We start from the raw sequence: 11,470 nt of genomic DNA on the forward strand, positions 1-11,470 counted from the left end.
CTTGTGACATGGACCTCTCAAGACCAGAAACATTCAGAGCCTTGCAGAGGGCTGCTGGCTCTCTAAAATCTTTTTCTTGTTGGGCTTCTGTAGTACTAGTGACTGAGGGAAAGTGTTGCATTAATAATAATAATAAGTTACAGGGAACCAGGCAGAGGGCCTTCTCGGTGGTGGTGCCCGCCCTGTGGAACGCCCTCCCACCAGATGTCAAGAACAACTACCAGACTTTTAGAAGACATCTGAAGGCAGCCCTGTTTAGGGAAGCTTTTAATGTTTGATGCATTACTGTATTTTAATATTTTGTTGAAAGCCGCCCAGAGTGGCTGGGGAATAAATATTATTATTATTATTATTATTATTATTATTATTATTATTATTATTATTAATACCCTGGCAAGTCCATCTGGCTTGGTTTCCCCAGCCACCCTGGGCGACCTGCAGCATAAAACCTATGCCAGCTTCTTTCTCTTGGGGGGATGCCCAAAACCCTTTCGTCAAAGCTTATGCATCTACCCTGCTTTTTCCCCTCTCTGTCCATACACTTTCATTGCTACTTCCAACAAAAGTGTATCACAATGTGCAAAGTGGCAGAAGCTTATATATTGTAGAACTTCCTAGGTTTTTTTTTTAAAGAACAGAACAGGAAGGGCAAGATGTAAAGGCTATTTGAGGGGGGGAGAGGATTGCAGAGGGGCTCGCCCCACAAACCCAGTTTGGAGGAGCGGGGGGAGGGGGGAGGGTTAAGTAATTTGCAAGTGATCCTGATATGAGAGCGGGTGACACCCTGCATCAAAATAAAAAAATCCTTTCTGAAATGCAAAAGGTTTGGAGGATTAAAAATAATCAACGTGAGTAATAAGAATGATTAAAACACTTCAGTATCTACGTGTTTGGATAGGCATGCTGAAACAAGTATGTTTTAAGAAGGCACTGACAAAAGAGTACAGTGGTACCTCGGGTGAAGAACTTAATTTGTTCTGGAGGTCCGTTCTTAACCTGAAACTGTTCTTAACCTGAGGCACCACTTTAGCTAATGGGGCCTCCCGCTGCTGTCGTGCCGCCACCGCTGCACAATTTCTGTTCTCATCCTGAAGCAAAGTTCTTAACTCACGGTACTATTTCTGGGTTAGCAGAGTCTGTAACCTGAAGCGTCTGTAACCCGAGGTACCACTGTACAGGGAATGTGCTTGCCTGATGTCAATAGCAGGGAATAATTCTAGTGGATTAGGCCCTTGAGAACTCTGGCCCAGATCTATATACAGTTATACCTTGGAAGTTGAAAGGAATCCGTTCCAAAAGTCTGTTCAACTTCCAAAATGTTCAGAAACCAAAACACAGCTCCTGCAACTCCTTCCGAGACAACTGGAAGCCATGGAAGCCCTGTCGGACGTTCGGCTTCCAAAAATAGTGCACAAACTGGAACAGTCACTTCCAGGTTTTCGATGTTCGGGAGCCAAAACTTTCGAGAACTAAGCTGTTTGAAAACCAAGGTATGACTGTATTTGAACAGGCAGTTTACTCCTCCAAGCTCTTCAGCAGGTTTCCCCCAGAACTGCTGCCTTTCCAAAAGCTTCTCAAACTGCCTGCAGAAGCCAGTTCAGCTCTGTGATTGTTGCTAAAACACAACTCTCACTCCTCTCTTGCCCTGCTCCTGGTACCCAATGAAAGTGAAGGCCGTATCTAATATAAAAACCAGAGAGTGAAATCAGTTTGGAATATGTTATTTAAAATAAATCGGCAGAAGTCCAGTGACCGCATTGCGCTTTTGGATTAGGAAAACCCACAAACAAAAATACAGAATACTCTAAGATAAAAACTCTCGGGATGCAATGATTACACAGCGAAATAAAGTCAAGCAATTCATTTATTTATTTATGAACAAAATCTCTATACAGTTGAAAGGTTACCTTTTCATGGAGTCCCCATTAAATAGCTTAGGGTCATGAAGATGAGAAAATCTACTAGATGTTGTGTACTTGGGACTTGTCAAAAGCGTTTCAAAACCTCCTTAGTAAGCTTAGACCAGGAACTGCTTAAAGAATATAAAAGCCATGAAACTGGATCAGGCCAAAGGCCTAGCTGGAGGGTATTGAAGGAAACTTTCATAGAATTGTGTATTTGAAAGGGAACCCAAGGGTCATCTAATCCAACCCCCCCAGCAATGCAGGAATCTCAACTAAAGCATCCGCGACAGATGGCCACCCAACTTTGCTATCTGCTGATCAGAAGGTCGGCAGTTCGAATCCCCACGACGGGGTGAGCTCCTGTTGCTCGGTCCCTGCTTCTGCCAAACTAGCAGTTCAAAAGCACATCAAAGTGCAAGTAGATAAACAGGGAAAGTAAACGGCGTTCACGTTCCAGCGGGAAAGTAAACTGTGTTTCCGCGCGCTGCTCTGGTTTGCCAGAAGCGGCTTAGTCATGCTGGCCACATGACCCGGAAGCTGTACGCCGGCTCCCTCGGCCAATAAAGCGAGATGAGCGCTGCAACCCCAGAGTCGTCCGTGACTGGACCTAATGGTTAGGGGTTCCTTTACCTTTACCTTATCTCTGTGCTTCTTTGCCATCTACAAACCCCTCATGCCAAAACATCCTAGCAAGATCTCACTTGCTTTCCTATGCCCAAAGCTTCCACGTTAGACTGACAATCCTTACAAGATATCGTATGATGCATGTTTCCTTTAATTATCACATTTTTTTCACATGCATTTCCTCCTGTATTTATCGGACGTCTTCCTCCCAGTTGCGACTCACATTAAAAACCTTTCCACATTTAATTTCTCTGCTGCTGTGTTCTTTGAAACGTATTGCTCATTAAAGCTCTTTCCACACTCCGCGCACTTAAATTGTTTCTCTGGTGTGTGGATTCTTTGATGTACATTAAGGCTACTATTGCTCCTGAAGCTCCTTCCACACTCCTTGCACGTAAATGGCTTATTCCGTATGTATTCTTTGATGTGCGGTAAGACGACTACTCACGGTAAAGCTCTTTCCACACACCATGCACTGAAATGGCTTCTCCCCTGTGTGTGTTCTTTCATGTGGAGCAAGGCTGCTGCTGTCGCTGAAGCACTTTCCACACTTCTTGCATTTAAATGGCTTCTCCCCTGTATGGGTTCTCTGATGTACAGTAAGGTGACTATTCACTCTGAAGCTCTTTCCACACTCCACACACTGAAATGGCTTCTCCCCTGTGTGGGTGCGTTGATGTGGAGTAAGGCTGCTGCTGTCACTGAAACTCTTTCCGCACTCCTTGCACTTGAATGGTTTCTCTCCTGTGTGGGTTCTCTGATGTACGGTAAGGTGACTACTCACACTAAAGCTCTTTCCACACACTGTGCATTTAAATGGCTTCTCCCCTGTGTGGGATCTTTCATGCGGAATAAGACTGCTGCTGTCACGGAAGCACTTTCCACACTCCTTGCATTTATATGGCTTCTCTCCCGTGTGAGTTCTCTGATGTTTACGAAGGTTGCTGAGCAAACGGAAGCTTTTTCCACACTCTGTGCATTTATATGGTTTCCCCCCTGTGTGGATTCTGTAATGTCTACTGAAATCTGATTTATCTCTAAGTATTTTTCCACATACTGGACATGCCTTCCTGCTTTGATCTTCCTGTAGCATCAGCGGTTCTTGGCCATCAAAACCCTGCATAGTCAATGATTTCTTCCTCCCATTCTCTGACTGGTTTTGTTCATGGTTTGGGGGGTCCCTTTGATTGTCAAACATCCCTTTTCCTGCTTCAGCTGCAGGTGTTTCTGGTGCTTCTCTATAGTTCCCGTTGCTTGGGCCATCATCTCAGGGAGAGGCGAGAAAGAAAATCATGGGTGAATTTCAAGGGGAAATCAAAGGTTCTCATCACAGATTGAACCCATTAACCTTCCCCCCCCCCCGCATTTTGGCATCTCCCCGATTCTCCCTCTTTCTGTCTGTACTTAAGAGAACACTGTAAACAACTAAAAACTTTGGCAGGATTTGAGTAATGCTTGTAATGTACAAAAAACTATGCAAAAATGAATGACTACTTTTTTTAATAGATTAGAGAAAATAAGATAAGCAGCAGAAGAAAAAAAGACACAATAGTAACCATGGAAGGGTGGAAGAAAGTCAAGGGATTCAGAGAATCCTAATGGAAGAGGATTCCCAACAGAATATTAAAAACACGATAAAACATCAAACATTAAAAACTTCCCCAAACAGGGCTGCCTTCAGATGTCTTCTAGCACAAAGAAAAGTATCGAGGGAGGTGCAGAACAAAAGGGGCAAATTCAGTGGGTTACGATACAATACGATACGATAATCTTTATTGTCATTGTCCCATACAGAACAACGAAATGGAAAAATCTACATAAGACGTTCAAAACCCAACAAGACTGCTATCCCAGCTATCCCAACTTGGTTAGCCCCCCTAAAAACTCTGATACCCCATTTTTAAATATAATATACTCCCATACAGACTCCTTACAATGCGATTAAAACCAAAATCGTATTTGGGTAGAAGCTGTTTCTCAGGCGGCTAGTCCTAGTCTTTATAACCCTGTAGCTTCTTCCAGAAGGCAGAAGCTGAAAGAAATCATTTCCAGGGTGAGCACTATCCTGCGCTTTCTCTGCAGCTTTCCTATGGCACTTGGAAGAATAGATTTGATCTATGTGGGTTGGTGGGGGAATAGCAGAAAGAACAAAAATATGCTGAACAAACAATCGAGAAAAAGCATCCTTACCTAGAGAGGCCACTGTCTTATAATTCTCCTCCATGACTTCCCTGCGCAAAGCTCTTCAGCTGGGATCCTGCAAGTGCCACCTGTCCTCCGTAAAATCCACAGCCGCTTCTGTAAAGGTCAAGAAAGCCTAGAATAAGAAGGAAACACAAGCTGTATGCCCAAAGAGTCACTAAAGTAAATGGAGGGTAAGAACGTCGGAGGAATTTGGTAAACATGAGAGGGACAGGGAGGGAGGGAGTTTGGAATGTCTCCATTTTTCTCCCAAAGGTGTCTCTCTTCCACATACCCTTCAACATTTCTCCCATGAAAATAGGGATGTCCCATTCCAAAATGATAATTTTACTATTTACACCCTACACATCTTACTGGGTTGCCCCAGCCACCCTGGGCAGCTTCCGACATATATAAAATGATAATAAAACATTAAACATTAAAAAAACCCTTCCCTATATAGGATTGCCTTCAGGTGGCTCAAAGGTTGGATAACTCCATCCCCTCCAAGATTTCTCCGATGGAAACAGGAATGTCCTAAGGAAAAGCGGGATCAAATCAGAATCCGGGATGGGCTTCTCTAAATCAGGGGAAGTCCCTGGAAAATAGGGACCCTTGGAGGGTCTGCCTCTGGTTCTAGGGCATAAAAGCAGCACAACACCCCACCTCCCACCCCACTCAGACCTATAAGTCTGTTTTGTCTGCGCCAAAGCGGCTTCCCCCACCCTCTCCCTGCAAATCCCCCGCTGCAAGGGGGAAAGTAGCTTGATCCCTTCGGAGGAGAGAGGACAGCTTCCCAGAGGTTCTTGCTTCCCCAGCCCCCCCCCTTTTTAATTCCCATTTTACACTTGAAACAATAATAACATTTCAAATAAAAGAAACACACAACCGGCATTGGCTCCTCTTCCCTGGTGGTGCATTTGATTACTGCCTTTCCCACTACATTTCTCTCTATATTCCTCATCTTCATATCTCAACTGTTTCATTTATTCTGTCACTGCTCACTTCTAAATCGGTTTACAACAGGGGCGCCCAAACTTTTTTCAAAGAGGGCCTGATTTGATAAAGTAAACATACATGGGGGCCGACCAAAGTTGAAGTTGCTGAGCTTTTTTAATAATAAATAATAATAATAATAATTTTATTTATACCCCGCCCTCCCCGGCCAAGTCCGGGCTCAGGGCGGCTAACACTAAATATAAATACCGTAAAAGCATATTTTAAAAAGTTGATGCAAATATAAGTTAGAATACAGTTTAAAATAGGGTTTTAGCGCAGGACATATACTGCCGGCGGGCCGGATTAGGCGCTCAAAGCGGACTTTGGACATGCCTGGTTTACAATGTGCCTCTAAATATTCCACATAAAACAGAGAGGATTTGCCCCCTTCTTTTTTATCCTGATCTCTTGTTCTGTTTGTCAGTCTTGCCATTTCCACATATTCTATTAACTTTGTCTGCTATTTACCCCCCCCCCCGCAAACCCTCCTCCTGCGCCCCCTCCCCAACCTCATACGCCCCCCAAAATAGGGCACCCCTTAGATTTCACCCCACAAACCCTCCTCCTGCGCCCCCTCCCCAACCTCATACGCCCCCCAAAATAGGGCACCCCTTAGATTTCACCCCACAAACCCTCCTCCTGTGCCCCCTCCTCAACCTCATACGCCCCCCAAAATAGGGCACCCTTTAGATTTCACCCCACAAACCCTCCTCCTGCGCCCCCTCCCCAACCTCATACGCCCCCCAAAATAGGGCACCCCTTAGATTTCACCCCACAAACCCTCCTCCTGCGCCCCCTCCCCAACCTCATACGCCCCCCAAAATAGGGCACCCCTTAGATTTCACCCCACAAACCCTCCTCCTGCGCCCCCTCCCCAACCTCATACGCCCCCCAAAATAGGGCACCCCTTAGATTTCACCCCACAAACCCTCCTCCTGCGCCCCCTCCCCAACCTCATACGCCCCCCAAAATAGGGCACCCCTTAGATTTCACCCCACAAACCCTCCTCCTGCGCCCCCTCCCCAACCTCATACGCCCCCCAAAATAGGGCACCCCTTAGATTTCACCCCACAAACCCTCCTCCTGCGCCCCCTCCCCAACCTCATACGCCCCCCAAATAGGGCACCCCTTAGATTTCACCCCACAAACCCTCCTCCTGCGCCCCCTCCCCAACCTCATACGCCCCCCAAAATAGGGCACCCCTTAGATTTCACCCCACAAACCCTCCTCCTGCGCCCCCTCCCCAACCTCATACGCCCCCCAAAATAGGGCACCCCTTAGATTTCACCCCACAAACCCTCCTCCTGCGCCCCCTCCCCAACCTCATACGCCCCCCAAAATAGGGCACCCCTTAGATTTCACCCCACAAACCCTCCTCCTGCGCCCCCTCCCCAACCTCATACGCCCCCCAAAATAGGGCACCCCTTAGATTTCACCCCACAAACCCTCCTCCTGCGCCCCCTCCCCAACCTCATACGCCCCCCAAAATAGGGCACCCCTTAGATTTCACCCCACAAACCCTCCTCCTGCGCCCCCTCCCCAACCTCATACGCCCCCCAAAATAGGGCACCCCTTAGATTTCACCCCACAAACCCTCCTCCTGCGCCCCCTCCCCAACCTCATACGCCCCCCAAAATAGGGCACCCCTTAGATTTCACCCCACAAACCCTCCTCCTGCGCCCCCTCCCCAACCTCATACGCCCCCCAAAATAGGGCACCCCTTAGATTTCACCCCATAAGCCGCACCTCTTCCGCAACCTCCTTCTCCGCTGGACCATTTCTCCTGCCGGAAGAAGGAAGGAGCCCCTCTAGCCCCCCACCCCGTCTGTTGCATTGCAGCTTCCGGCCTCTCTAGGAACCATTTCAATAATATTTATTGAAATTTCCAAGAAAAAAATAAAAAAAGAAAGAAAAAAAATACATAATCCAAAAACCAAAAAAAGTTCAAAATACAGGGGGGAAAAAAGGAAAAATAAAAACAGGTTAAAAACAAATCCCTCTTTCTCTATCTTATAGTTCATTTACTTATTTTCATGACTTCCTCACACCTCCCTCCTTTGTATTCCAATTCAAATAATTAATTCAGCAAATTTTTCCCTCTTTGTTTTATCTTAGTTCTTTATCTTAAACATATTCTATCATTCTATTTTTCATCTAATTATCAAATCATTTTTTTTTGCATATTCCTTTTTAACCTTATTGTTAAAAATCATTTCGTTTCCTTCCCACTTCATTTTAACATCCATTGATTTTACACTGTTTCTGCAAAGAGTCCTTAAATTTCTTCCCAGAGAGTTTCAAAATTTAAACCATATTTATACCTAACTTCTTCCCAGCCTCTCTAGGAACCAGAACTCAATTATCTGTTGATTTCCTTAAAAAGGATCAAAAGCTTGGGTTTCCTTTAAAAAAAGCTCAAAGCTGCCTCCACACACCCCCCCCAAATCCTGGCTACGCCCATGACCTCCCCCATCTTTGGCCCTGCTGCTCCACTATGGCTGCTTTGGCGGAATGGGGTGGGTGGTGGGGGTCGCATTTGGCCAGAGATTTCATAGAATCATGGAATCTTAAGAACTGGACGGGACCCCTGAGGGTCATCTAGTCCAACCCCCTGCAATGCAGGAATCCAGTGGCGTAGCGTGGGGGGTGCAGGGAGGGCCGGCCGCACCGGGCGCAACATCTGGGGGTTAGGGTTAGGGGGCGCAAATTACTTGCCTTGCCCTGGGTGCTGACAACCCACGCTACGCCACCGCAGGAATCCCAGCTAAAGCATCCCTGACAGATGGCCACCCAGCCTCTGCTTAAAAACCTCCAAGGAAATGAATTCCACCTAGGCCCGTCTCTACCCAGTGGTGCAAGTGGCGTGCTGCGCCAGGGCACCACGGTTTCAAGGGCGCCAGCCTGAGTGTCTGGGGAGGAGAGTTGGAGTCCAGCTGGGAGAGTCCGTGGCGCTCGGATGGGTCTTCTGCTGCAGGCTCTGCCAAGCGAGGAAGAATGAGATAGAACGGGGAAGGAAGCGCTCGTGGAAAGAATCCCGTGCTTAAAAGAGCTCTACCTCTCTTTTAAATCAGAACCAGTGAAGGCGGTGAAGGTCCTGTGTGAGTGTCTGGAGGCGGTTGGAGGATGGATGGCGGCTAACAGATTGAGGTTGAATCCTGACAAGACAGAAGTACTGTTTTGGGGGGACAGGAGGCGGGCAGGTGTGGAGGATTCCCTGGTCCTGAATGGGGTAACTGTGCCCCTGAAGGACCAGGTGCGCAGCCTGGGAGTCATTTTGGACTCACAGCTGTCCATGGAGGCACAGGTCAAATCTGTATCCAGGGCAGCTGTTTACCAGCTCCATCTGGTACGTAGGCTGAGACCCTATCTGCCTGCGGACTGTCTCGCCAGAGTGGTGCATGCTTTGGTTATCTCCCGCTTGGACGACTGCAATGCACTCTACGTGGGGCTACCTTTGAAGGTGACTCGGAAACTACAACTAATCCAGAATGCGGCAGCTAGACTGGTGACTGGGGGCGGCTGCCGAGACCATATAACACCGGTCTTGAAAAACCTACATTGGCTCCCAGTATGTTTCCGAGCACAATTCAAAGTGCTGGTGTTGACCTTTAAAGCCCTAAACGGCCTTGGTCCAGTATACCTGAAGGAGCGTCTCCACCCCCATCATTCTGCCCGGACGCTGAGGTCCAGCGCCAAGGGCCTTCTGGCGGTTCCCTCATTGCGAGAAGCAAAGCTACAGGGAACCAGGCAGAGGGCCTTCTCGGTAGTGGCACCCGCCCTGTGGAACGCCCTCCCATCAGATGTCAAAGCGATAAACAACTACCTGACATTCAGAAGACATCTTAAGGCAGCCCTGTTCAGGGAAGTTTTTAACGTGTGATATTTTACTGTATTTTTGGTTTCTATGGAAGCCGCCTAGAGTGGCTGGGGAGGCCCAGCCAGATGGGTGGGGTATAAATAATAAATTATTATTATTGTTGTTGTTGTTGTTGTTGTTAGGTCCCTTTAGGGCACAGGCCACGGCTTATCGCCGAGCTGCTCTCCTCCTTGTTCTCCTCTCTACAGAGAAAAGGTGCCACACGGGTTCCGCGTTCATCTGCCCCTTCCTCCTCGCCAAGGGCCAATGAGGCTCCCCTCCCCTTTCCCCACTCCCTTCCTTCCGTTGATTCATCAGTTGGGGTTGCGTGCATGTGCCAGTGGCACAGGCCCAAGCCTTGTCCCCCTTGCGCTTCCCTCATGGTGTCTGGGCAAGACGGGTCCCGGCCTCCCTCATTCCCCGGCCAGTGTGAGCGAGCATGGGGAGCGGCCTCTTCCTCCGCGCACGCACAGGCGGCGAGTGCCAAGCGGAAGCATGAAGGAGAAGCACCTGAAACTGCTGAGGGAGGTGAGCAGCCTCCCACCAAACCGCAAGTGCTTCAACTGCGAGTCCACAACCTTCCAACGGAGTCCATTCCACTGTTGAAAAGCTCTTACCGTCAGAAAGTTCTTCCTGATTAGTTGGAATCTCCTTCCTTGTAAACTGGTTTGAGTCCTACCTTCCAGAGGAGAAAGCAAGTTTGTTCCCTCTTCGATGTGACAGCCCTTTAGACATTTGAAGATGGCTATCTTATCTCCTATGAGATCAAACCTCTCCATTCTGAAGGAAATCAGCCCTGAGTGCTCACTGGAAGGACAGATCGTGAAGCTGAGGCACCAATACTTTGGCCACCTCATGAGAAGAGAAGACTCCCTGGAAAACCCTGATGTTGGGAGAGATTGAGGGCACAAGGAGAAGGGGACGACAGAGGACAAGATGGTTGGACAGTGTTCTCAAAGCTACCAACATGAGTGTGACCAAACTGCAGGAGGCAGCGGAGGACAGGAGTGCCTGGCGTGCTCTGGTCCATGGGGTCACGAAGAGTCGGACATGACTAAACGACAACAACATATCTCATTTGCCTCTTTTCCAGGTTAAACATACCCAGCTCCTTCAAGCATTCCTCACAAGGCTTGGTTTTCTTGGAATTGGAAGGGCCTCCAAAGGTCATCTAATCCAACCCCTGCATTGCAGGAATCTTGGCTAAAGCATCCATGGCAGTTGGCCTCCCAAGCTCTCTCCTTTCTGGGACCCACTTTTGCTCTTTGTCCAGAACTGAAAAGTGCCAGGCAAGAGACTTTCCTTCTCCCACCCCTGCTTTTTCCATTTTTTATCTGATGGGAAGTAATGGTGGCCGGGAGAGGAGGAATCCGTGTGGTTGGGGTCCCCCAGCCTTCCATGCTATCCCGAGTCAGCTGCTAGGGGACCCCGCTCCCCACAACCGCTGCCAAATGGAGAAGATTTTAGCCTTATGGAAGAGAGAGAGAAAAGGATGTTTTGTCTGTGGATTAAAATGCATGCACCACCCGACCGAAGGACCAAGGGTATCAAATGCCCCAACAATTGGGAGAGGAGGCAGAGAGTGTCTCTCTAATATTCCAGAGGTAAAGGTAAAGGAACCCCTGACCGTTAGGTCCAGTCGTGACTGACTCTGGGGTAGCAGCGCTCATCTCGCTTAACTGGCCGAGGGAGCAGGCGTACAGCTTCCAGGTCATGTGGCCAGCATGACTAAGCCGCTTCTGGTGAACCAGAGCAGCGCACGGAAACGCTGTTTACCTTCCCACCGGAGCGGTACCTATTTATCTACTTGGCAGGAGCAGGGACCGAGCATTGGGAGCTCTCCCCATCGTGGGGATTCGAACCACCGACCTTCTGATCAGTAAGCCCTAGGCTCTGTGGTTTAACC

At 48.2% G+C, this 11,470-nt stretch overlaps 2 protein-coding genes across 4 annotated transcripts in view; both read right to left on the bottom strand.

Moving 5' to 3' along the window:
* LOC309336346 (uncharacterized protein) overlaps window positions 1-11,470 on the bottom strand; it is a gene marked incomplete at its 3' end in the record, with an annotated part of 43,490 nt that overhangs the window by 5,963 nt on the left and 26,057 nt on the right. The gene's annotated exons all lie outside the window — the stretch shown is intronic.
* Window positions 1,847-7,525, bottom strand: LOC309337151 (uncharacterized protein). Of its 3 annotated transcripts, none has more exons than XM_081853868.1 (3): window positions 7,455-7,525; window positions 4,719-4,845; window positions 1,847-3,794 (listed from the first exon to the last, which is right to left on the bottom strand). In XM_081853868.1, the coding sequence occupies exons 2-3, from the start codon at window positions 4,750-4,752 to the stop codon at window positions 2,932-2,934; spliced, it is 897 nt and encodes a 298-aa protein (XP_081709994.1). In that variant the 5' UTR covers window positions 4,753-4,845; window positions 7,455-7,525; the 3' UTR covers window positions 1,847-2,931. The 3 variants fall into 3 exon arrangements, with proteins under 3 accessions (XP_081709994.1, XP_081709995.1, XP_081709996.1); XM_081853869.1 differs by lacking the exon at window positions 7,455-7,525 and adding an exon at window positions 7,427-7,448; XM_081853870.1 differs by lacking the exon at window positions 7,455-7,525 and adding an exon at window positions 6,244-6,261.

Source organism: Podarcis erhardii (genome assembly GCF_964252035.2).
Source record: "Podarcis erhardii genome assembly, chromosome: 2".
NCBI lineage: Eukaryota > Metazoa > Chordata > Lepidosauria > Squamata > Lacertidae > Podarcis > Podarcis erhardii.

Coding starts and splice junctions, on each gene's coding strand:
- LOC309337151 (XM_081853868.1), bottom strand. CDS start 4,752: ATGGAGGAGAATTATAAGACAGTGGCCTCTCTAG. Junction 3,795..4,718: donor TAAGACAGTGGCCTCTCTAG/GTAAGGATGCTT, acceptor CCTCTCCCTGAG/ATGATGGCCCAAGCAACGGG.